This window comes from Larimichthys crocea, chromosome XIV, assembly GCF_000972845.2.
Source record: "Larimichthys crocea isolate SSNF chromosome XIV, L_crocea_2.0, whole genome shotgun sequence".
Taxonomy (NCBI): Eukaryota; Metazoa; Chordata; class Actinopteri; family Sciaenidae; genus Larimichthys; species Larimichthys crocea.
Window position 1 is genome coordinate 11215799 of NC_040024.1, and position 26038 is coordinate 11241836.

At 43.3% G+C, this 26038-nt stretch overlaps 3 protein-coding genes across 3 annotated transcripts; 1 reads left to right on the forward strand and 2 right to left on the reverse strand.

Annotated features, from left to right (window-relative positions):
* Positions 1 to 11757: 11757 nt before the first annotated feature.
* mettl3 (methyltransferase like 3) lies at positions 11758 to 16870 on the reverse strand. The gene is made up of 11 exons (XM_019261329.2): positions 16613 to 16870; positions 14869 to 15059; positions 14327 to 14779; positions 13770 to 13945; positions 13451 to 13664; positions 13193 to 13380; positions 12946 to 12984; positions 12742 to 12850; positions 12543 to 12608; positions 12323 to 12435; positions 11758 to 12226 (listed from the first exon to the last, which is right to left on the reverse strand). Exons 1-11 carry the CDS (start codon positions 16713 to 16715, stop codon positions 12112 to 12114), a joined length of 1767 nt encoding a protein of 588 aa, XP_019116874.1. The 5' UTR covers positions 16716 to 16870; the 3' UTR covers positions 11758 to 12111.
* Positions 16871 to 18285: 1415 nt separating this feature from the next.
* On the forward strand, positions 18286 to 23204 carry ttc5 (tetratricopeptide repeat domain 5). The gene is made up of 10 exons (XM_010741724.3): positions 18286 to 18313; positions 18438 to 18542; positions 20420 to 20552; positions 20639 to 20850; positions 20943 to 21093; positions 21561 to 21652; positions 21735 to 21938; positions 22034 to 22248; positions 22328 to 22472; positions 22556 to 23204. The coding sequence occupies exons 2-10, from the start codon at positions 18495 to 18497 to the stop codon at positions 22673 to 22675; spliced, it is 1320 nt and encodes a 439-aa protein (XP_010740026.2). The 5' UTR covers positions 18286 to 18313; positions 18438 to 18494; the 3' UTR covers positions 22676 to 23204.
* A 205-nt stretch (positions 23205 to 23409) lies between these two features.
* Positions 23410 to 25913, reverse strand: ccnb1ip1 (cyclin B1 interacting protein 1). Its single transcript, XM_010741725.3, has 5 exons — positions 25848 to 25913; positions 24624 to 24928; positions 24369 to 24515; positions 24123 to 24297; positions 23410 to 23879 (listed from the first exon to the last, which is right to left on the reverse strand). The coding sequence occupies exons 2-5, from the start codon at positions 24918 to 24920 to the stop codon at positions 23713 to 23715; spliced, it is 786 nt and encodes a 261-aa protein (XP_010740027.2). The 5' UTR covers positions 24921 to 24928; positions 25848 to 25913; the 3' UTR covers positions 23410 to 23712.
* Between the last annotated feature and the right edge of the window lie 125 nt (positions 25914 to 26038).

The following is a 26038-nucleotide window of genomic DNA, read 5'->3' on the forward strand; positions in this document are numbered from 1 at the left end:
AAAAAATGAGCCCCTCCTCTCCGCTTGATCTTTTTCAGGCTCGACTGACGTAACACAGAAGGAGAAAAACACTGTGACATGAAGCAGAACTGGTCCTGTTTGGACCAGGCTGGCTTGGACATAACAGAACAATAGCACGCAACTATCACCGCAAGTCGATGAAATCTTTTTAACTGCGCTAAAATTCTCACAACAGTCGGGCTGTGCTTTAAACATTTCTCGTCCGTATCGTGGTCGAAATCTCTCGAAACCTCAGCACACCCAACAACCAGCAGGCTAATTTAAAAGCAACAGTCATGCTGAAACCGGCTCAGACGCACGTAAGTGATAAGTCAGCAACTGACCGCCACCCAATAATTATCTCATAACCACAGTATGAGTGACCCACGCTGAGCCACAAAGTAGACAGTCAGACACATTCAGCAGCTTATTTACAACTCTGTCAGCAACTAAACGTACGCCTTCTTTTTCTTTAATTGCACTTTTATCTCCGCTCTAAATTGACATAATTGCTCACCACGTTGAGAAAACTAAAAACTTTTATAGTAGGATCATGCACAAAAGCCTAAATAATATGAAGACGGACTGATTGCAATTTTCTGCTAAGGTAACAATCGATTAAAGATGCTGACAGCACTGTATTATCATATAACCCTGAAACGTGATATTTTACACTTGGGCCACACGTTATTACCACCGAGACGTAACGTCACTAGTTTCTTTTTTTGTGCATCACTGCTTGCTTAATGGCAGCATGCACATATAAACTAGCTTTGCTCTGCGTGAGATGAGGTTAAATCAATGTGCGATGAAAGCACCTTTAAATCTGCCCTACGAAAAAAACAAGAGATGATAATATTGATGATATTTGGTCCAAATTGAGTTGAATCCTGGTTTGATTCTACTGGAATTCATGTGATTTAGTTGGTTTTACTGCTTTATAAATATATTAGGCTGTAAATTCTTAATCTTAATCTTAATGAGTTTATTATAGGCTTATTATTTAGGCTCCGTTGCAATGTTTTGAGGGGATAATGAGTCTAAAGATGCATAAAATGTTGGCACAATCATTACAATCACCAATTTATTTTCTCAGTTTCAATGCTGTCCTCTGAGAAATAAAGCCACTCTGACCTTTGCCCCCTCAGATTGTCCATTTGCTACACCCTGCATTATCAGCTGATTCGTACAGAGGATACAATCATGATTAGACCCCCTTCACAATGGCTACTTAAAGATTACTGCAATCACCAAGGACAATAAATGTGTCTCTTGACATAAGGAATGGTAAAGACACATGAGATAAGTGACAAACTGTGCAGACAGGAGAGTATGCTGAGGAGAGGGTGGTGACAGAGGCTGCAACCAGCTGAGAGCGACCTCAACCAGTCAGTCCCGGTCCCGGATCCACAGAAGCATGCCAGCAGAAAATCAACAAACTGGGTGTGGGAATGTTTGGATGTCTGAGGGAGGAGGGAGGGACAAGAAAACAGGGAGTTGGGGTGGGGGCCCGTGTGAACACTCACACAAGAGGACAAGACTGGTTTGATCCTGCAATGATTTTTAATGCATTTATATTATAAATATTTTCAGGGCTGAGGAGTATTTGTGGCTGGAGAAACTTCAGAAGCGTCTTGTCAAGATGATTTGTTTTGTTGTTTTGTTCTTGAGTTTGGGCGTGACTACGTACACAGCTCTCGGCGACAACTCGTAAACTTGCGCACACTGTACTTTCATGTTGCCAACTCGGCTCATTAAAATCCATTCCCAGTCACACACCGATGGTAGAGACTTACCATGCGAGGTCCTAGCCTGACCATCTGGAGCAATTTGGGGCACCTTGACACATGTGGACAGGGTGACTGAACTGTTATTAGTGGTTTAGCGCTCCACCTCCTGAGCTACTCACAGAACCATTTGTGCACAGTGTTTATCATGCGTAAGGCGTGTTCAACTTTATGTTTTGATGGGTTTGCACAGAGGTACATTTCTTTATATGAATGTTTATATGCATTAGTAGGATAAAAGCTTCGACCCAAACTTTCGTTTCTAATAAAAACACAGTCCGCCTTGAGGGAGGTTCTTTTAAATGACACTCAGCATTGTCAAAAACCTGCTTGAGGACCTGCAGAGCTTAAAATAGTTGTAATGGGGTGGCAGCAGGGTGCAGAGGTCAGAGGTGGTTACAGCAAGAAGGTCACTATGTGTGGACACAGTTCATAGACATGCATGTTAACTGGTGACTCTAAACTGGCCCAGGGCGCAAATGTGGCCAGGACCGGCGCTGGGACAAGCAGCTGTGGAACATGGATGCTGAACCTCTTCTTGCACCCTTAAACCTTGAACACATACAAAAGTATAATTCTGAGGTTGCGGCACTTTATTTGAAGAAATAAAGGTTGTAATTTTGTTCTTAATTTGGCATTGTTTTGTCCAAATATAGCGCTTTTTTTTGTTTGTTTGACGTAAAATTAGGAGTTCCATATACTAAATGATTTAACGGACGTCTTTTACGTCACACTGAGTATGTGTAGGCTATAAATGGGCCTCGTTCCTGCCTCTTGTTCTGCCTTCGTCCTTGCTGCACGTTCACAGTGCTGCTATTCCTGTCTCTCGGCCAGTGGAGCAGCGCCACTGAGGGATTCAATTACCAGAGGGGCAAAAATTCACAGGGGATGATGTCAGTTTTATGACAATGACCAGCTGAACGTGTCTGATATCCCAAAGACACTCGAGGCCAATGAGACAGTAGTGGTTGAGTCCCTGATATGTGAGCCTCCTTGTGGGCTCACGAGAAGTTAATAATCATGTTTGGGCCGCTGGCAGACTGGCAGGGACACTTGTCACCTTACAAGGAGAGGAACGAGTGTCTGAATGCACAGAGGTGGCAGTGCAGAGGCACCACTTGACTCTCTGTTAAAGCCTGACAGTGACCTGGTATCTGTCACACACAAAAAAGAAAAGGGATGTTGCTTAATACACTTCTATAACTCCCAAAGTTCACTTAATGGGGATTGAAAAGTCCTCAATCTACGAGACAATTCAAGTTAGAAAACTGTGTCTGTACTTTGAAATTAGATTGATGCCATTAGATGATTTTATGTCTGATTCAAAACCGTAACTGCCACCGTCCAGGCCGGCTGCTGTGCTGTTAATCATCCACACAATGTTGACAATGTCAAACCAAAGTGTGTCCGTCCTTCACCCACATCCACAGGTGTAAATGTGTACATGCCAGTGTGCACGTAATGCACGAGAACACATGTGCTGTACGTCTTTGCGGCATTTGGAGATATATAACCTTTCACCGACAGTGACAGATCACTTTCAGACCAAATAACAGGTCCAGCTCCGGTATAATGCAGAATTTCACTTGCAGTCTGGTGCACAGGGGAATAAAAAGAAGTGCAATAATGTTACTAATGCATGAATTGATACGTTATGCATGTTTATCACTTTAACTGTGATTAAAAACTGTGACCAACACGACATTTTTGAAACATATTTTGGAGAAAACGCAGAATAAAGACTATGAGTGGAATAATAATGGTGCATGTTGAAATAGAAATCCTAGTGTCTGTGTGTTTTTTGGTTAATTTAGATGCCAAACAAGCCACAGTTATAAATGACCCATTAATTGTATTTCGAGTAACTTTTGTTGGAGCGTTCAACCTGATCTGATTACAACCCATAAATGTATTTCCAATACATTGAACTCAATGTGAAAAATGACTAATCTCTTCATGGGTTAGGGTTAGTCCCTGTTACAGTTCACTGTCCAGAATCAGCTTTAGAAACGTTCCTCCTGTTACACAGACGACTGTTTCCTGGCTCATCTCTAACCAGATGGTGCAGACTGACTCTGAGAACTCATCTGGGTACATTTCCACCAGGATAATCTCCCTCCATTGCCTGCAGTAAGCCTTAAATCCCAGCTAATAAACATCAGTAAACCATCTAATCAGCCAAGAACAGCTAAGATTTCCTCAAAATGTAACTTATTTTCCGGGTTTCGCTCCCTGACGCCTTGACCGATGCTTTGGTTTGACGTGAGCTGCCTCACATCCTGGCTCAGGGTGCGACTTCAGTTGATGTTTTGAGTTGACGCAATTTAGGGCATTTCGACATGAAACCTTGTGCTTGCACGTATTGTGGGTTGCGTACAGACAACCTCAGCCCGTTGTTGTACCCTCATGCCACACCTGAATTCCTGGTAAGCAGAATTCACCAAGGTTATGCGTACGCCCTTTGTTACTTAGTGCGACTCTCACTATGACAGCCTAAAACTTAGGCAGATTTACATAGAATTTGGTGGACAGGAGCCAGGAAACAAGTGATTGCTTGTTGACTGAGATCAGAATTAGTCAGGTTGGCTGCAAAGTAGGTTTTTGCATATAAGGAATGTTCCTTGGAATAGCGAGAGAAACGCGTACTAACATAAACCCACTGAGTTAGTAGACTGTAGATGTAGACTTTACGTTAACGTAATGTGACAGGTCCATGGCGTGTAACAAGAGTCTGTATCCGTGGGGGTCCCGGGCCTTGTTAATGAGGAGGAAGACATTAAAATGGAAATCCAAGCGAGTGTGTTACCTGTATTTCATCAGGTGGGTCTTCTTCTCGGTAGGTCTGATCCACTTCAGACTAAAACTGTCTCACTCTAACGGGATAAGTAGGGATTTCCTCCAGATCGAGGTCTCCCTTTTCTTCAAACACTCAAACACAACCGCCTCACGGTCACATATTTAGAAATAAGCCCCCTAAAAACAGATGGATTAGATGTTTTTCTTTAAACACAAACTCAGATATAACTGATTTTTCTGCGAGTATATGACATTGTGATGAAGGTCACGGTGTTTGTGGGTAAACTTTCCGGTCATACAGTGTCTACAGCCTGATTTAACTGTACATACTTTCTTTAAAATCTCTATTTGTAGCTTTATTTCTTCTTATTTTTTCTATTTGTACAGATCTTAACACAGGTCTAATTTCTCTGCGCACGTTTAATTTAAATCCAGATTATTTTATATAGGTTAATTTGAATGTTTCCTGTGTCTCGTGCATCGATCTATCTATCTGCGGGAATCCTTCCCTACAGCTGATTGCGACCTCTGACCTCTCTAAAGGCAAAAAAGTCCCTCAATGAATCAGAAAGAGGTGAAAAGATCACTTCACTGGTGATTAATGCACTTTTACCGCCAACAAACACTAACAAGTCTATTGCTGAAATGTGATTAACTCTTGCTGGTGATAGTTTAAGAGGTCAAATCGCCTTAATTCGTGGTACGAGTGAGTAACTTTGTCCTGTCATCTGTTTGCACACATGACTTCATCCCTCATGATCCCTGCACAAGAAAGAGCGAGCTATAAATACACCCCAAGCTGCAGTAATTCTGATAAATTATCAAAAACAAAATAAAAGTTGTGTTATGTATCAACAAATGTGTGCAGGCAAAACAGAGCAGGGCATGCAGGGGGAAGTGAGAGCAGTGATGGGTGAGAGAGAGAGAGAGCAAATGAGGGGAAGGAGGGAGGAAAGAAAGGAGGGAGGGAGAGCAGGCAGGAGGAAAAACAGAGGGAGGGTGAGAGAAAGCAGGCGTGTCCACTCAACATGCGCCAGGCAGAGGATTAGCTATTTAAAGTTCAGTCGCTCCGCGCCACACAAACCTCTCCACGCTGCCAACAAGGACGCATCAGGGCGCACAAGCGCACCAAAAAACCCGAGGACAAGACACCTTTTTTTTTTTTTTTGGAAAACCCCTTTTTTTTTTTTTTTTAATGAGGGAAGCGTCAAGAAAAGGCGCATGAAGTGAGAATATATCGTGTTTCAGCTTCGGGGACTTACCAAGAATATCCACTCTACAGTAACCTGCCCACAGATCTACAAATATCACCAGGTAGGTAAAGAGAATTGGTGCAGACTGCATCTCTCTGATGCTCTGTTAAGGGTCAGAATATAATTATCTTATCAAAAAGAGTGCGTAATGAGGTTGGAGCTGTTTTTGGTTTTTGGAGTGTCAAGTGGGAGGGACTCCCCATAACTCATGCTGGTTATGCGCTGAGACGTTTTTGGAGTCTCAAACCACTTGTCAAGCTTTATTCTGCACGCCTCATTGTTCTCTTTGACTGATCAGTCAAGTGGGACACTTTAATTGGAACGAGATTTAAATGCATCAGTCACCTTGTGTCACTTCCACGTACGTGAACACGCGTGTCTTTTAACAGGGGCAGAGAGATAAGCGATGCGTAGTGCTCTAATATAGACGAAAGCTCTGATTATCCTGTCTGGCACGCAGCTTCTCATTCAACCCACCCGCGTGCACGCGCACGGAGGACTACACCTTGTGCACGCGCACCTGGAAGCACCATGTAAAACAGCGCAAGAACTACTTTAATGACTTTTTAATTAGGTAAAAGGGGGTGTGGGTGTGTGGGTTTAGGGACTGTATGAAAATGATTTGAGGGAGTCAGAATTGTGGTTGAAAAGTTTAGGGAGAGTCTTTTTTTTAAATTTTATTTTCATAATCATTTAAAATCAAATCATTAATTAAAATCACATAAACACACCAGAGATGGTGAAGAACTTTCGTGCCACACGAAACTGTGACACACACCTGTTAAGTTTAATTATGATATTAAAGGTATGCAAATTAAAAACAAGTCCTACCAGCAGGACACTGTCACTGTTTTTTTTTGGCATGGTGTGCTAATAAAACAGTGTTGTTGTATATTTCTAAGAGGAGTGTTCAAAGACAAAAACTTTAATAACTCTGGGGAGTGTCTCGAATTTTCTACGAGGAAGGTTCGGCCTCTGGCACCACCCTGATAATTTTCACACGGCCCCTAAAAGTGCTGAATTAAAAGATTTACTCATACTTTTCTGATGACAAGTTCTCATAATCCCTGTTTTATTGATGTATTAACATGTAAGCCGTGTTTTGATTGTGTAGCCGGTGGAGGCTGAAGCTAATTCAAACTCTTTTTTGCACAGCTTATATTACAAACTGAGTGTTTTGTCTGCAAAAGCTCTGTCTAAAGCTGTAAAATGAACATATGCAGCGTGAGATGTGAAATGCAGAGAAGTAGAAGTATAAAGTAGCATAAAGTGGAAGTATTTAAGCACAGTACCTGCAGGACAGCTCTATAGAAACACCTTAAAACCTGCCTAGTCCACTGGCTATGATTAATATGACTCAAAGAGGATTGCTATTAATGGACACACACATACACCCTCTTGTGTGTAGTTACACATGCACAGAGTAGTATGTGCGTCATGCAGCCTGGCAGGCCTGTGTGAGGCTTTGTGTTGAGGGCAGTGACACAGGACTGCACTTTTTTCTTTTTTCTTTTTTTTCCATAAATCCTCAGGGACAGGCTGGAAAAAGAGGGAGCTCAGAGGAAAAGCGGATCTGTGGGAAGATTGTTATCGTGTTGCACTGTAAGTGTGTATGTGCCCTGCGGCTCGCTTTGACGTTGCTTACAAAGTGGATAGAGTGTGGACGAGTCAATTTCAAAGACTCTCTGACACATTTTTCTTTATAAATGCACATGCACAAACATGCACTCGGAATTATAAACACCTCGAAGCAAAAGCCACTTGCTGATGTTTCTCTAAACTGATTGCGCAATTCAATTCTGCACCACTGATTGAACGAGTAAAACCACATTATTAAGGTGGTGCATGTTGTTCATCTTCTCCTCTACCTCCTCTCTGTGCTTTCTGGGTATGTTTGTATATGTGTGTGTGTGTGTGTGTGTGTGTGTGTTTGCCATCTGAGGTTGTTTTTCCTCCTCCAGGCTCCCAGGCTGCTACATGCTGCCAGACCCCCACAGCCAATCATGAACTGGGCCCAAAAAATACCTCACTACTACTGACCAGGGCCTTAATATATAATGTGTTTGTGTTTGGAAATGCCTCACACACACACACTTGTTGTTTTTTATGAGGAAACAGAAAGCTGCATGAGTCATTGATACACGCAAAGAATTTAAAATCTTGGCGAAACTAGACGGTCCCCGTCTTCCTTCACAATGCATGCTATACTGTGAGCTCTCATATCACGGGCACAACCTCTAAATTGAGCGAACCATAATGGATTCACTGTGTGTCTAAATGGGATAGGATTTCACAACCACACCTGCGTGAAAATGAGACGAGGGGGGAGCGGGAGGAAGAAAGAAAAAACTATTTTCTATGTGAATTTACCCCCAAAAGAAACAGTTGAAATCAGAGACACGACGTGGACAGAAGTCTCCCCGGTGGTTTGTCTGTAGTGTGCTACAGCAGCTCTGCAGCTCCGCCGATGTGAGAGCTGTCACGTCTCCGTGAAACTGAGTAAAGCGGCACAAGGAATCTGCAGTAAACACGGGGGGGGGAAAAAAGGAAAAAGATGTTTGCCAAACACTGTTCTCCTGAGTGTTGTAATCGCAGCTCACTGTCTGACATCAGGCATGCACATCTTTCCGTCTGTGATTAATCGACAATGGGGCTTAGCGCTTTATCACGCAAATGGGGTTTCTCATCAGAGTGAAGTAAGCGATTCACTCAGACGTTGCATCTCTTTTAGAGTCCTTCTGTGTCTCTTTGTAGTCGCTGGGTGCCTCTTCGTGGCCAATTCTCAGTCTCTTTGTACTTGTTTTGCATCTCTATAGTTGTTTTGCATACCTTTGTGGTCGTTCTGACTATTATTGCGATTGTTTTGAGTCTCTTTGTAGCTGGTTTGCGTCTTTGTAGTTGTTTTGTATCCGTTTGTACTCATTTTGAGTGCCTTTGTACTTGTTTTGCATCTTTGTGGTCCCTTTCTGTCTCTTTGTGGTTGTTTTGAGTCTTTTGGGGGCTTGTTTTGCATCTCTAGAGTTGTTTTGCATATCTCTGTGGTTGTTTCATGTATCTTTGTGGTTGTTTCATGTATCTTTGTGGTCTTTTTGAGTATATTTGCAAATATTTTGAGTCTCTTTGTAGTTATTCTGTGTCTCTTTGTAGCTGGTTTGCATCTTTGTAGTTGTCTTCAAACTTTCTGTACTTGTTTTGCATCTTTGTGGTCCCTTTCTGTCTCTTGTGGTCGTTTTGAGTCTTTCTGGGCCTTGAGTTGTTTTGCATATCTTTGTGGTTGTATCATGCATCTTTGTGGTTGTTTCATGTATCTTTGTGGTCATTTTGAGTATATTTGTGGTTGTTTCATGTATCTTTGTGGTCATTTTGAGTATATTTGCAATTATTTTGTGTCTCTTTGTCGTTGGTTTGCATTTTTGTAGTGTTTTTTAAATCTTTTTTTCACTCACTTTGAGTGCCTTTGTACTTCTCCGTGGTTGTTTTGCATATCTTTGTGGTCCTTTTCTGTTTCTTTGTGGTTGTTTTGAGTCTCTTTGGTGTCATTTTGCATCTTCGTAGTTATTTTACGTCTTTGTCGTTGTGCCTCCCCCTTTGGCTCTGCCACTGGATAGATGTTTTTATTAAAGCCTCACATAAGAAAATACTTAAGTCATATCTTGTTAAGGAAACACTGGCATGTGTTCTCTGTAAAAACCACCTATCACATTCTGTCATCTGACAATTTATCACCTCCTGTCATAAAGTGACAGATCTATTTTAGTTTCCTTTTTATTACATAAGGACTCTTGAGATGGTTTATGTAGTGCGCAATGCATTTGTTCACCTGGCGGTTCTGTGGCTACTGATGTTTGATCGTGTCGAGATTACACATAAAAGTTCAGATAACTTGCAGCAGGAAACACTGAACACGACTCCTCTTTCACTTCAAAGCACAATTACAACTGAAACCGATCCATCTTGTCCCTCTGCTCCATTTCACCTGACCTATTTCTTAACCTGATTAGACTAAAATAAATACCTTTTTTTTCCCCTCACTGTACGTAAATACAGCTCAGTATCGCGCCGTGGACCTGGCTTTATCTTATCATTCAGACTTGCCACAGATAGAGAGACGCCCCTCAGGGCGGCATTAGTGTTTTTAAAACTATAACAACAGCTTTACCTTCAGTTGCGATATCCGCCCACCTCGCTATCGGTCATAACTTACACGCATCAGCTGACTCCTGTGTAATGTGTTTTGTTGTCAGAAGAAGGCTTAGCAGTTCCTCTGGCCGCCACAGCCTGTTGACGTCCTTTTCTAGGATTAGGCGGCGTAGAGGATGATGATGATGATGGTGGCACTGTAAATACTGACTGATTGGCTTGTTGCTGGAACACTGTGGCATTCAGTGATGTTGTCGGCTTACATTAGGCTACAGCGACGCTGAAGTGCAGGATCATAATTCCATTAAACTGTGACCTGATGAGGAGACGAGGAGCGAGCCCGGGCACGCAGACATGCTGTCATCGAGATAAGACAGCTTAAATGGAAGCTAAAGAACATAAAGCATCCTGGAATATTATATTTAATATTTGAGAGACAGTTTGCCGCCACTGTAGTTGGTTTTGTCAGAACACTGTGCATTAAAAAAGCACCATAACTTTTGTTTTTATCCATGCTGATTCTTATATTCACCGCCCTCTCTCTACAGATATCTCTGCCACCATGGGTGTGAAGATGCTGCAGTGTTTTCCCTTCTACAGACGCTGTAAAGAACGCTGCAAGAGCAGGCAGTGCCCCCCAGCGGCAGGTGAGGAGCAACTACACTCTTGACTATTTAAGAAAAATCAAAACACGGACCAATGCCTGACTTTCTATCACTATCCCTCTGTCCCTCAGTTCCCACGGACGACATGAAGCCTCGTCTGTGCTCCACGACATCCTGGAGTAGTGACAGCGATGGAGCGGGAAGTCTGAGTCGAGGCTCCCAGATATATTTCTCCACCAAGGCCCGCCTGTCTTTTAGACACCAGCTGGACAGCAACATCAACGCGGTGGACGCCACCTACTAAATTGACTCGTCGCCCCACCCTGCCCAGACTAGTGTGTCTGATAGCTGAGCATCCATCATCACCTTCGTAGATGGGATCAACAGTAGTTGTGCACAGACACAGTTTGCTTTTTAACCCGTCATCGCCGCCTGCAAAAGAACTCTCGCTGGTTAATCAGAATGGACAAAAAGGACAGAGAAAACAGACTCGGTTTTCGATCTCTGTGCATTACAAGTTTGAGAACTCTAAAATGGAGTGGATCCACCACGCGACCGGACGTGATGAGAGCGAAGACGACAGAGAGACTTGTTTACAGCATTCACAACCAAAAAGTGCATTACTTTTTCTTTTTTTACTGCATTTCTCTTTCTGACAACCTTTGTGGGGGTAAAAAAACGGTTTGGTTTTATCATTTTGCTGCTGTGACGTGGCCCGTGTGTTTCATAAAGCAGGACGAGGGAGTTAAAGTATGTCATCATTAGCGGTCATCGTCATGAGTGACTGAATCATACTTCTAAAACTAATATTGTGACATTTCTTAGAGACGGAACTGGGTTTACTTAATATAATACTGCTCTAACGGTCAAACAGAAGTTTCAGAAAAAGGTGTCGATGCATGACCCGTCATGTTAGACGCTCTGTTTTCTGCCTCATTAGCATTTCTATTAAGGTTTTTTCATGTTTGGCTCCAGCTCACACACTAATTTCTTTATTTTTATAATTTAAAACGAACCTTTGCATTCGATATTAAAGTATTTAGTTTGTCAACAACCCCCCCGGATGAACAGGGTTCTGTATTTGCCTGAACAGATATGAATGTAAGCGTTGATCCCGTACGACTGTGAAAAACCTGCTGAAATCCTTCAGTTTGTCTTTTTTTAATTATTTTTAAAAAAAAACGCAAAACTACTAATCAGCTATTCGAATCTACAGTATGTCAAAACAGCAGTAACTTAATTCTTTACTAACAAAATAACAAAAACTATACATTAAAAACGTCTCCTGTGTTTTTTTTATTGGTGGGGAATGTGAAGCTTTGCTGCATTGAATGCGGGGATCACATACAGTCATGCACAGAAAACACATGATTCACATTATTTCCTAATCATTTCTTAACCAAGACACAGACAGTGTATCTTGTTAACAAGATTTATTTAAGAAATGAGTTCACTGGTATAAAACAATAATAATAAACAAAAAACAGTCTATACACAGATTTCTCCACACCTTTTTGACCACTGAAGTCATCACTGCATGTTTTTGGGTTTGGAGATGACGCCGTCCGGGTAGCGCTTCTTAAACCGAGCCACGACCTCTGGATCCAAGAGATGAATGCCATCGAGCTGGTTTCCGAGAGTGACCCTACAAGTGAAGAAGAAGAAGAAGAAGGGGGAAAAAAAAGGTTAAACAGGCACGTGTGAAGTATTATTTTTGAATGAAATCATGATGATGTGTTACCAGTTGGGCTGGACGTTGTGCGGTCGGCCGAAAAGCTCGATCTTCCTGGTGCCGGGTGACAGTCTCTCGATCATGCCGTAGATCTCGTCCGGTTTGTGACTGGTGGAGCGGACCTTGGATAAAAGCGAGTGAAATGTAGTGAAGGGAGGAATCTGTTCTCGGGGCTGCATCAATCATATGAGGGTAAATTCAATAAGCACGACAGGAGACGATCGTTTACCTCGGCCACAATGACGTCGCAATCCAACCCTCTGTTGAAGCCCTGAGGGTTTCCCTTCACGCCCACCTGAAGAGGAGCAGAATCATTTACATTTTCATCTTAACTTGTAGCAGCTTGTGATCCTGCTTTTAGCTATAGGGCAGCCTAACAACCAAGCACGAACACGCAAAAGGCAGGATCGTCCATACGTTATACGTACCAGACAGTGCTCCTTCCCGTGGTTCAGCCAATGGCCCGTCCGTCCTGTGCGGATGATTCTCTGAAGCTGGTTTGTTTTCACCCAAATGATTTCATCCACACGCTCGTAGCTAAAGAGAAGACACAAACACAAACATGTCAATAAATAAAATCAAGTGCTGTCCTAACAAATATATCTCTGTGGTGCACAGAAGGAAAGACTCACCCCCAAAGACTGAGACACTCTCTGCCCAGCTCCATAGCCCTGCAAGACGAGACAAAGGGCAGATGATGCTACTGAGCAGACAAAACTATATCTTTTCAGTCACTGCAATACTCTACGGATTATCATTTCAAAAAGTCACAGCTGAAGAAAATGTATTTTTTTGTTTAGGCTACCAAGTAAGTTAGTGTTTAGTTCGAGGACATCTTGACATTGTAGGACACCAAGTCGTGGGTTGTTGAATCGTTACCTGCCGGTGACCCAGAGGAAGAGGAAGCCGTCGTCTTGCAGGATGGGGATGTTCAGCTTTCTCATCTCGTCGTCGGTCAGCGTGCCGTAGGGAAGCTCCATGTGGATGTCCCACGGAGGGTCGGCCATCACCACGGCAAACTTCCCCAGGATAGACACGTCCAGGTAGCGGATATCGCAGCAGATCCACTGCAAAGAAACTTCTGTCAACATCCTTTTGTCTCCTGCTATTACTGCCTCCCTCATCTCTCTTCCTCACCTGCGAGGGGAAGAGTTTTCCCACGTTGCTGTCTGCGTCCCCCGCGTGGAGTCCGAGCTCCGTGGTGCCGGCCTGGGGCCCCAGCAGGCTCCCCTCGGCCTCCGGAGGGCTGTCGATCTCATAGTGGACGTATTTGCAGGTGTCCATGTGGAAACAGGTGTTGAGGAAGGAGCAGTCGCCGAGGCTCTCGTCCGTGTGCTTGTTGATGATGCGGCTGAGTGACAAAATGTGGAACACGAAGTGAAACCAGCTGCACAAACACGTTTGATAGCCTATAGTAGAAAGAAAGAATCCAGCTGTGAAGACAAGAAATACTGACCGGAAGTGTAACTTGGTGCATGGCTGAGGCGTGTCCCCGGAGCGCACGCACTCCTCTTTGGTCCCGTGGTCGCAGAACTCCTGGACCTGAGCCCGGCCGCGAGACCGGAACTTTTCCACGATGGACTGCTCCTTGGCCGTGCTAGCGTTAAGTAGTTCCAGAATCTCTCTGCTCACCTAAATAAAACAAAAATTCAAATTGTTGCGGAGAAGTTGCGGATCAACAGTCAGGTCAGGAGGAGAAGACGGTGTTCGGGAGGCGCCGGAGACGGTCTCATGTTCTGCAAACTCATTCTGACGGTCAGACTTTAAACCCCGACAGATAACGCCACAAATAAAATACGCCCAGAAATTGTTGAAGAGAATGTTGTTATGGAACATCAGCTGTGATGTCTAGGAAGGCACCTTCAGCTCCTTCGACCTTGCTTACAAGGCGACGTTGAGATAGGCCGACGCCTGCCTTCCCCAAACAAACCCAAACAGCTGCTGAAGATTCCACAACACGTCAGTCTTTAAACTCTCCTGTTACATTCCCGTTTACAAGAGGAGATGCCTTACCTTCTTGCTCTGCTGCTCTTTAGTGGACTGCTGGTTCAGCAGGCTCTCGATCTCCATGTCCAAATGAGACGACTGGCCTTTGCTGCTCCTGCCCTTCTTCTCCGCCCCGCTGCCCGACGCCGAAGGCCCCGCCAGCTGCGTGGAGGAAGCCGGCGTCAGAGAGGTGAAAGAAGCGTGCGGAGGAGAGGCAGAGCTCTGAAGCGACGGCGAGAAGCCCGCGGCTCGTTTCAGGTGCGTTTGATCCTCCGCTTTTCTCTTCACGCCGCTCCGTTGGGCTCCGGCCGCCGACCCGATCATGGCCCATAGTTTGGTGTGGTCCACCGATACCACGACCGAGGAGGAGGAGGCGGTGGAGGAAGAGGCGGAGGCGGGCTGCCGGACCTCGATGAGCTCCTGAGCGGAGAATTTGAGCAGCAGACTCTGGATGCATCCGTGACTGACGTCTGTTTCTGACTGCGAGTGAGAATCAAAGAGAAAACATTTAAAGCACAGAAACATGAAGCTGTTAATATGATCAAAGCTTCTCTGCGCTTCAGACTCACGCTGTTGAGTTCATTCGTGATGGAAAGGGAGTCCGTCGGCAGTGAGAGACTCAGATCAGAGAGATATCCCAGCAGCCTCTTCTCTAGCTCGGGGTCTGGTGGTTTCTCCGTCTCTTCCTGAGGGTGCGGCGGCGCTGACGGAGCCGGGCTGTCGCTTCTGGCCGTGGAACCCTCCGTGCTGCTTCCAGCGTCTGACCGAGAGGAGACGACACAGGTTCAGACGATTATTTTGAAGAGCTCGACAAGATTTCCAGATCATTTAGATATCAGACTGAAAGAATTTTTCTTTGCACGCTTTGCAATATTTTGTAGTATTTGCAAGTCGGCTAAACTTTCGAAATGTTTTTCTATATAGACACAAAACCAATGACAACACACACTCTAACGTTAACATCAAATCACACACAAATTATCGGAGCTGAAACAATTCAGTCCATCAACAGCGTCTCTGTGTCTCTGTCTCGTCCACTAATCAGACGGTCGATGGTTCGATCCCCGGCTCCTCCAGTCTGCATGTCAGAGTCTCCCCGAGCAAGATACTGAAGATACCGCTTTGGATAAAAGCATCAGCTGAATCATTAAATCTAAATAAACTAACATTTCTGATAATCAGCTCCTGATTCCAGTTGTTTTTATAAAAAAATAAAGAGTTTAATGTCATTGAACGTTGAATATCTTTTGATTTCAGACTGTTGGACGCACAAGACAAACTATTGTAAAAGGCAGGACATCATCTTGGACTAATAATTCATTGATAAAATAAGTCACATCAATGAAAAATATCTATAATAACTAGCAGAAGAAGGCATGACAGTAACAGCAAAAGAGTGGAAGTGATTAATTTATGAAATCAGTCACTAAAAAAAAAAATCATACGCAGCAGTTGTGAAACAATCCTAAAAGTCCAGCTTCTCAAATGTTTCGCCACATTAACATCTGATCAGTTTTCTTTTGTATTTCATGATTTGACAACAAAAAGCATTGTGAAGAAGTCATATTTTGCCCTGAGAAGTCATCTTTCATCAGGGTTCCCACACCTTTTTGCCCTGAGAAGTCATCTTTCATCAGGGTTCCCACACCTTTTTCATGGACAAATTCAAGCACTTTTCAAGCACCTTCAAGCACCAGTTTTCCCATTTTTCCAGCACCTTTAAACAGGTAGCCTACTAGTTGTGTCTGCCATGATGGTCATGGGAAGCGCAGCGGTGCCACTGTATGGCATAATAATATGGGTCTAATTAGCATTATTTCATATGGTGGTAGATTGACTGTTTTGATTTTTAACTAATTGTGAATTGGCTTGTATTCTCAGCTTGTGAGCGGTGTATTGTGTAACTACCATAGCGCAATAACAGTGACAAATAGACATCACACAAATTTCAAGCATTTTCAAGCACTTCACAAAAAAATTCAAGCATTTTCACAACCTTGAAAACACTGAATTGAAATTCAAGCATTTTCAAGCAATTCAAGCACCCGTGGGAACCCTGTTTCATTCATCAAAACATTGAATTAATAATTAATATAATTAATTGTACAGCCCTTGTCCTCTGTAAGTCAACAAAGTAAATAATTTACTTGCTGGAAATTGTTAGAAAACCAAACTATTATCTTATTTTATCACTTTAGCAGCAGCCACATGTTCATATATTAATAATTAAAGCAGTAGCTGCCTGGTTTTTGTTCATATCTGCTTATTTCTCAGACTCCACTGTGTTGTTGTCTCTGCTCTGCGGGTTTGTACCTGCGGTCAGCTGTGCGGGGTCTTTGCGGCGCCGCTGCAGCCTCTCCCGCAGAGAGTCCAGCTGCTTCTTGTGCGCCTGGATGTTGCTCCATGTGTCCGACATGACGCGCTGGGCTCGAACGGCACCGGCACCGGTCCCGGTTCGCGGTGTTTGGACAAAAACTTGAAAACCCGTGTCCGCCTGTTAGGAGCCAAAACCGCCTTGGTACGCCCGTGAATGAGTCTCGAGCTGAGACTGAACGTTCCGGGCGGACTGAATAAACCTGGCGGTGTTTTATTGTGGAAATAAAAAATAATAAATGAGTCAGTGAAATTTAAACTACTCAATGAAAGCATCTCTATTAATTTATAATGTGGTAACGATTGCAGAAACACATCTCTGCAGAAACCTTCTCACCCCGATGTGACGTCGTGAACGAGTCGGTGTTGTGGACTCCTCAGAATCTGGCCCCTTCATATGAACGCGCATGCACTGCAAGCATTTCATTTCATTCACATTATTTTCTGTTTACTGCAAGACACATGACTATAACGAATAGGCTATATAGCCCAGTAAATTGGCATTTCAAAGGTTTTATGATGGATTCCATTTCACTTAGTTTCATTAAAAGAAATTAAAGTCTCCTCTTACGCTCTATTAAACAATTAAAGGTATTACGCTACCAAAAACAACACCTCTCAATCCATATAAAACTGCCGTCAGGCCGTAGGCTAGATATGGTTTTGTCATTTCTGCCATAGCAGCTTTTAACAAACTGCCTCTGTAAAGCCTGGTGTGGTTATTGTATATGCACTGGCTTTTGAAAACAAATTCCATGTGGGACAATAAAGATGGTCTGTCTGAACAATAAGTAACACCAACCATTTTCAATCTGCTGGCATATTGTGACCTCTGCTACTTATGTGTTGAGTTATTTGTAACTAGTGTTAACAGAGAGGAAAAAAAGGAGGGGAGTCAGATTTTGTCAGATTACATTTTACATCTGTCACAATCTGACTCCCCTCTTATATTAAAAATGCAAGATGTAACACCAACCATTCACCTCTGCTACTTATGTATAAAGTTATTTGTAACTAGTGCTGTCAGGATGCGTTCAGTTGTGTTGCGTTGTCAGGATGCCAAGCTGTCAGAATCCGAGGGTCTGTAAATGCAGTGAAAACAATTGGCTACAGCAATTTATTGATATTAGAAAATAAAAATTTTTACTTTTGAATACTAATATATACATAATATATGTGTACACATGTGGGCTCTCCCTTAGAGATAGGGTGAGAAGCTCGGCCATCCGCGAGGAGCTCAGAGTAGAACCGCTGCTCCTCCGCATCGAGAGGAACCAGTTGAGGTGGCTCGGGCATCTCGTGAGGATACCTCCAGGACGTCTCCCTGGTGAGACGTTCCGGGCACGTCCCTCCGGGAGGCGGCCCCGGGGAAGACCCAGGACATGCTGGAGGGACTATGTCTCTCGGCTGGCCTGGGAACGCCTTGGGGTCCCCCTGGGAGAGCTGGATGAAGTCTGGGAGAAGACGAAGATATGTGTACACATACAAATCATAAGTCAAATCAGCGCTAAATCTGTCTGAATTGTTTAACGTGTAAGTGGTAAAAATGAAGCGCCGTTTTGAAACCGGCTCTTTTTGGTGAGTCAAATGATCCGACTCCCTAAAAAAACCCGAACTTCCCATTTGTCGGATTCATTTTAGGTACGGACTACTCCAAAGCCTGTTTCCTGTGTGCTAAAAAATAAAATAATTACATTCGTGTTATTTCTAAAGAAGAAATGACTTTATTAACACCATAACCTCATATTTATTACTCGTTTTGTAGCTTCGTGGCGTCTCGCTTCTTCTTCTTCTTCACCGCAACTACAAGCAAAGAGCCAAGATGGCGGAGGACGAGAAGAGAGACAAAACCGAGCTGCAGATGATGAAGGTATTTATTTATTTAATCTGAATTAATTATGTCACATTAATGTGCAAACACAGCGTCAGGAGGACTCGTGTTTCGTTGACTTCTCACGATGCTCGTGTCTTGTTGGTCTCGTTACTATAACAACTGGCTGCAACGCTAACAGGGCTCCTGTCAGAGCTTAAATTAAACAACATGGTGTTTTTATGTTGCTTTATCTTCATTTCTTACATTTTATGACCTTTAAAATGCACAAAAAGACTTTAAACATGCTGCTGCATCCATCCTCCTTCTTGCTGAGTCACCACATGTGTCTGAAGACTTTAATCCACCTGAAAGCCTGATACATGTTTATAAAACCAACTCTAGTAATTAACTACTAATTAATCAATGCATTTGGAGCACACACACACAGAGAGAGACTTACAAACAAACAAACAAAAGTCAGCTTTATTATCCATACTGCCATATGTACAGGACATCCCTCTTATCCCAGTGCAAACAGCACTAAACAAGAAATATAAAAAAACAAAATATAAGTGAAGATGTAATAGAATAGATCTTTATTGTCATTGTCACAGGTACAACGAGATTGAAAGTGCTTCTAGTCAGTCAGTGCAACATAAATAAAATCCTAGCGTTAAAATGACTAGAATAAATAAGAATAAAAATACCTGAGACATTAAAATGTACTAAAATAAATAAAATTAAACATATAAAAATATATACAAGCTAAAAGACATCGAGAATAGAAAAGACAGTGGCAAGTCCGGAGATATAAATAGCATAAATATGGCAATATTGGAATTGTATAAACAGAATTATCAATATGAATATAAATATGGCAGTATGGACAGGATTTGCAGTATAAACAGGTCTGTTAACAGCTGTACACACTGCAAATTAATGAAACAAGGCAGCTCATTGTGTGGGAAAGTCTATAAATAACTGATAAGTAAACTACAAAAGGACAAGATAAAGAACAGTGATAATGCTTCGAGTATACACAGATCAGATTGCTTTATCGGTTAGGTTTACAAGCAGGTGCACCGCCCTCATTTCTAAAGAGAAAATTGGCCTGCAAGTCCAGAAAAAGGTTAAAATGTTTGATGCTTTACGGAGGATTTGTTGGTTACAGGCATCAGATTTAATCATGATCATCAAAAATAGTTCACAAACACTCGTACAATATGACAATTTCCACATTTTCTTCATCCCTTAAGCTGCACGCGTCTAAAATTCTATAATGAGTTCTTTTAGTTTTTGATGCGTTTTAAGTCGAGAAAGTTCTGATCACGTCAAGAAATAAAATCAGTGCATGTTCAGATTGTTGTGAGAAAATCTGACCGAATAGCTGCCCGTCCAAACCATAGGTCCGAACGATCCTTTAACAGTAACGCAGGTGCAAAGATGGTTACACCTCTTAGAAATGCTCGTCATTGACATACATTTGTATTTTATTTGAGTCATTTTCAGTCTCCTAACTGATTTGACTGTTTTAAAGGGGCACTCCAGCTATTTAGGTATTGCACTTTCATAAAGCGTGTTTGTATCACAGGCCTTCTGTTAAAAATGTTTTAAAAAAGGCTCCCAAGAAAAGATATCCCTGACAGTGTTAGTGGTTATTTTCTCACAGCTGCAGAATGAAAAAATAAATAAATAAATGTCTAAAAATATATTTTTTTTAAATTTAGATTTACAGTTTTTAGTTCTTAGTTTCCAGTATTTTCTTTTGGACTTGGACGGTGAAAACACGATGAACAAAGAAATTTGAATTTTTAGAATATGATAAAAGACCAAACTGAAAATACAGCACAGAAAAGTTACTGTGTTACTGATTTATAACTGTACTACAGGAAATGTGCCTTTGATCTATTTTTAAATCTGCCCTCCCCTTCCAGGAGCTCGTGGATGAACTGTATAATTTCAGAGATTGCTATTTTGAGACTCACAGCGTGGAGGAAGCCGGGAGGAAACAAAGCGACGTCGCACGGGAGATAGAAAAGACTTTGAAGAAGCTGGAGGAGAGAGAAGGTGAGCGTCATGTTCACACAGCAGCGCTTCAGCATTTTTCATATGCATTATATCGGTCGCACCCACTGAACCTCTGTGTTTTTCAGACAATTTTCAAGACACGGCTGAGTTCCTGCTGCAGAAGGGCAGATGTCTGAACGTAGCCCCCGACTTCAGCGCTGTGGCAGAAGTGTGCCTTTCCCGCGCCGTGAAGCTGGAGCCTGGCCTGGTGGACGGCTGGAACACGTTAGGGGAGCAGTACTGGAAGAAAGGAGACCTGATCGGTGCCAAGAACTGCTTCACCGGAGCCCTGCAACAGGTACGCACATTCCTAGATATCGAGTAAACGAAGTGAAATTTCTTTTTACCGGATAACTGATCTGTCTCGTGCTTCATCTTCCAACACTGCAGAGCAAGAACAAAGTGTCCCTACGCAACCTGTCCATGGTGCTGAGACAGCTGCCGGCGGCGGACAGCGACGCACACAGCAAGCAGGTGCTGGAGAGCGTGGACATGGCACGGCAAGCCGTCCAGCTAGACGTCACAGACGGGACATCCTGGTGTGAGTAGAGAGTCTGTTTGTTACACAGATCCAGAGTTAAAGTTCAAACTATGAGCAGAGCGTTCCAGATGTTGGGTTATCATATTTATTCTTAGGAGTAGTTTGAACATGGATATTATTAGAAGCATCCTAAGAAAAACATTTCTGAATGAGGCTCATTGTCACTGCGTTGTCTGCCGCCCACAGGAATCTAACGAGCCTGATATGAGGTGAACCCGACGTTCACTGTGATCTGATCGGACTCCAGAACCGAACAAACAAACATAATTTGGCTGAATCTCAATCTACAAGGCAGATCCACATGCTCACAATAAGTCAAATCTGCCCTAAAATTGGTCGCCCATCGCTCCAAAAAATGAAGCTTCAGATTCATGAACGAGCATGTGGATGATCTGGATCGCACCTCCACCAAATCTTTTGTCCGTATACTTCCCGCACCCTAAAACTTGATGTCACTGTCTTCGCAGATATCCTGGGAAACGCCTACGTGTCTCTGTTCTTCACCTGCGGTCAGAATCCACAGCTGTCTCAACAAGCTCTAAGTGCCTACGCACAGTCTGTGAGTACTGAGCGTTCAACATGTTTCTTTTTTAAAAAATCCATCAGCACTAATATTTAACTACTCTCTCCCCCGTCTGTAGGAGAAAGTGGAACGAGCTGCCTCCTGTTACCCGGAGCTGCATTTCAACCGATCCACTCTGTTCCAGTACGAGGAGATGTTCGGGTCGGCGCTCGGTGGCTACAGCCGAGCCGCCGCGCTCGACCCGGGCTGGGAGGAGCCTCCGGAGAGGGAGAAACAGCTGCTGGAGTATCTGAAGAAAGTCACCGAGCTCATACAGAACAAGGTTTGCTTACGTCGTCGTGAGATGATTTACATTTTCCAACCACATGGTGGCAGCAAAGCTTCAGCAGCTTACTCTCCGTTTCTCCGTCTCCTCAGGGGAAGGTGAAGGCGCGGCGGTTGCGGACGATGCTCTCTAACCTCAGCACGTCGGCGTTGGGTCCCTGCTCGTCCCCTCAGTTCCGCTCTCCGACAGGACGCGTCGGCAGCCTGGAGCCTCGGACTTTTACCTCCCTCACGCACGGTCTCAACTCCGGGGTGGCCGCCATGGGCAAGGTGGTGTTCAGCCTGGCCTCGGAGGGTCGCATGGCCTTGTGAGTTTTTATATTTTATCAGCAATAGTTCACTTATTCAGATGCTGTTTGGTATGATAATGGGTTTTCTTTTCTGCAGTACATTCGGCATGGTGGACAGCGAGGAGGTGTGTATAGTGGTGATGGTGTACAACACAGCGGACAGCTGGGGCGTCCTGATAGGAGACACTGTAGTCATTCCTGAACCTCAGGTCAAACGAAACAGCATAACGCATAAAGACGAGGTGAGTGTCAACACGCGTAGAATCGTCTCACTTTTCACGACCGTCTCTAAACGCCACGTCTCTCTTCCCTCTCTCTCCGGCAGTCGTTTGACTTCAGGAGTATACGAGTGGACTCTCCTCTGCTCCTCATCGTCAACGGCAAGAAACAAAACGTCCAAAGTCAGATCGCCGCCTCCGTCAGCTACAAGCCGCAGAGCGAATGAGCTCGAACAAGAAGCAAGAGGACCAAATTTTTTAGTTTGTTTTGTTTTTTCCTGGATTTGAAGAAGTGTTTGGGTGATTGAGGAAGTGTGAAGTTTCCAAAGTCTGTGCCTGTTTTATGTGTCGTCTTGTAAATAGATGTCACCCTGTTACTTTGTCGTAGAGAGACCGTTTGTTTATATTTATAAATATTTCTTTTTTGTATTCTCTTGTCGTGGAGATGAAGTGGACTTTTTTTGGTAAATGAACATGCTGATGATGACGATGACGATGTGATGTCAAAATGTGTCTCAAGTTTACCCTGAAAAAAGAAAATCCTTTTGTCTTAATCACATTTGTTTTTGTGTGGTGTCTCAAAAACAGCCGTGGCCAGCAGGGGGCTCCAAAGATGTAGCAGCGGCATCGCATCCATTTAACAACACACACATTCGAACTGGTCACGCTCGCTGTCAACATGCACGATACCAGCACCCTGAGACTGAAGCAGCTACACTTTAGTTTACCGGCGGCTTCGGTTTGTTTGTCATGCAGAGAAAAACTATTCACAATATCCAACTCAGGAGCTCAGCGGGTCAACAAATCAACAAACTGTTGCTCAGGTTTTGCCCAGGTTGCTGCAAATTGTGTGCATGTGCACGGTGTGTATGATTACGTTAGGGTTAGACTAACTCCTTATCCTTTTCAGATATTAATAATACATGAAAATACTGAAGGAACCATGGTGGAGTCCTCCTGATTACATTAATACCTTTTTAATTTGACAAGAAACAGGTGAAGTTTACACTCTACATTTACATTAGAAGACTGCAAGGCAGTATATTTACATCGACAAAGTACTTCTTAACACAAATTTGTGCTTAAGTAGAGATCGGGACTAAAAGATAAACATTGGTTTTCATATTTTTAGCCAAAAACACATTAATAGTTCCAAAAAACGACAATAAATACTATTGATAGTGCACTCGAACAAACACACCAACAAAAACAACAGAACACTTTGTCAGCGTGTATAAATAGATAGTGTTAAGTCGTTCCTGTCTCAGTACTTCCTGATGAAAGGCCGGCCTCTCTCTCTGGCGGGCGAGCTGAACTGGAAGAAGGTCTTGGCTCCGTCAGCCTCCAGGCAGGAGAAGAATCTGCTGTCCCCGTCGTGGCCCACGGAGAGGAACTGAGGGCTCCTCTGGGGAGTCGACGGCTGAGCCGCCCCTGGGTGACACACACACACACATGGGAGGTTGACGGATGTCTCTCATTGTTATGCCGAGTAAAATTCCCTTAGGTAGACAATCGGCTCATTACTCCTACTGTTCTTTCTTGATGACCACATCTACAGCTGTGCCATTTAACATCATTCTCTCTGCACTTCCTTCCTGTTCTCATTAATCAGCGTGGGGTACGACTGATTTAAGACAATCAACACCGGACAAAGACACGGCTCTGAGTTCATACCCGTGTTGACGTTGTGATGTCCCGCTTGTGGCAGCGTGTCTCTCTCCCCGACACCCACCACCATGTTGCGCAGCCTCAGAGAGTCGTACAGCCCCTGTAGTTTTTGGTACTGCCTGTTCCTCTCCATCAGCCTCTCCGACATCTCGCTGTACTTCCTTTTATAATCCTCCATCACCTGAAGGAAACAAGGTTTTATACATTTCTAACTTTCTATATATGAATCTGAGTTTAAGAAATGCGGTTTACTTTCTTCAGGGAGCTGATTTCCCCTCTCATGGCGGTGAGCTCGAGTTCTCTGCTCTGGTTCTGCTGAGTCAACACCTTCTCCATCTGCTTGAGCTGTCCCTCAGCCTGTGACAGACTGTACTCCTGATACATGTGCTCCTGATGGACCTGTTTATTAGAAGAGACTGACAAGCTGGGTGTTTTATAGGAAAGGATAAGACAAACTTTGACTTTTTGTTTTAAATTTCAAGACACACAGACAGAAATATATTCGACCTGATAGCTCCAGAAGGCCAAAGCACGGGAACTGATGTCCAGAACTATGTCTGGGCGCAAACCTGCCAGCACCATGGCTTTGTAGTCCTCAGAGGGCGACAGCTCCGTCCTCACGATGTCCAGCTTCCCAGACAGCGCAGAGGAGCAGGCCGGGCAGATGGCGGGAGAGCGGGTGAACTCGCCGGACCCGTGCTGATCGCAGAAAACGTGAGAGCAGGCGGTGACCCAGGCGAAGCCGTTCAGCTTGATCCGACACTTTGGGAAGTTGCACAGGAGTGTGTCATCGCAGAGAGACATGGTCGTAGCTGTGGACACACACATTTAAGGAGAAAAATGTTCAAGATCAGACACAAAGAGGCTCTTAAATCTCAAGAATTGACATTTGGACATTCGAAATCATCAAGTCTGGTATGAAATCTCTACTGTTTTTGTGGGTTTGTGTCTGAATTTTGCTCTTTGGAGCGAGTCCCAGCCATGGCTCCGGTTCAACCCACACACATATCTGCAATTTAGAGTCACCAATTACACTTTAAACCTTCTTTGGACTGTGGGAAAACCACACAGAAAGGTCCCAATCCCAGCCAGAACGGACTCAGACTGGCGGGTTTGAACCCAGAACCTTCTTGCGTCTACTTCTTCTCCATTTTAATCATTGAGTATATACATTTGTGGGGTAAATCATTATGTTATAGACCAGAAAGGCAATATTTAGAAATAAATAAACTAAATATTTGGCTTTAATGCTAAAATTAAGAGCTGGAGCAAATACTTTTGTCTAGTTAACTTTAGAAAACTTTCAGCCAAGTTACCAACATGGTTGTTATATAAAAAATTTAATGTTTTATTGGTTAACCCACATTAAATAACAATAAATGCTACACTGTAGCATAAGTTTGGAGTAGTTAACTCCTCTAACTGTGGTATAACAGTTTGTTGTAACCTTTACACTCACTTTTTTTTTAAATTATCGCTCAGAAAAATAAATAAAACATTAAAACTAAATGTTTAAAACATCTTAACTGCTACGTCAACTGCCGTTAGCTTTAGCAGGCTTAGCAGGCAAAACTGTTGTTTAACGGCTGCTTTTGAAAACTATATATACATTTTAAACTATTTTAAACTATTATTTTTGTTCAACTTCAACTGTTAATGTAACACAAGTGCGATAACGCGAGTTTAACCCGTTATTTTAACGGTTAATCGCGAAAAAGATAAGCAACGTACCAGCTTGTTCTTCCCTCTACAGGTAGCAGCAGGTGACGCTGTATGAATACTGTAATCTGATTGGCTGATCGCTACTTTTATTATATAATAGTAATAATGATCAACCAATCAATGAATAGATAAATAAAATTAACCTTACCTTGTATTATTTATGACAAAAAAAAAGAAAATACACTGTTTTACCTCTATTT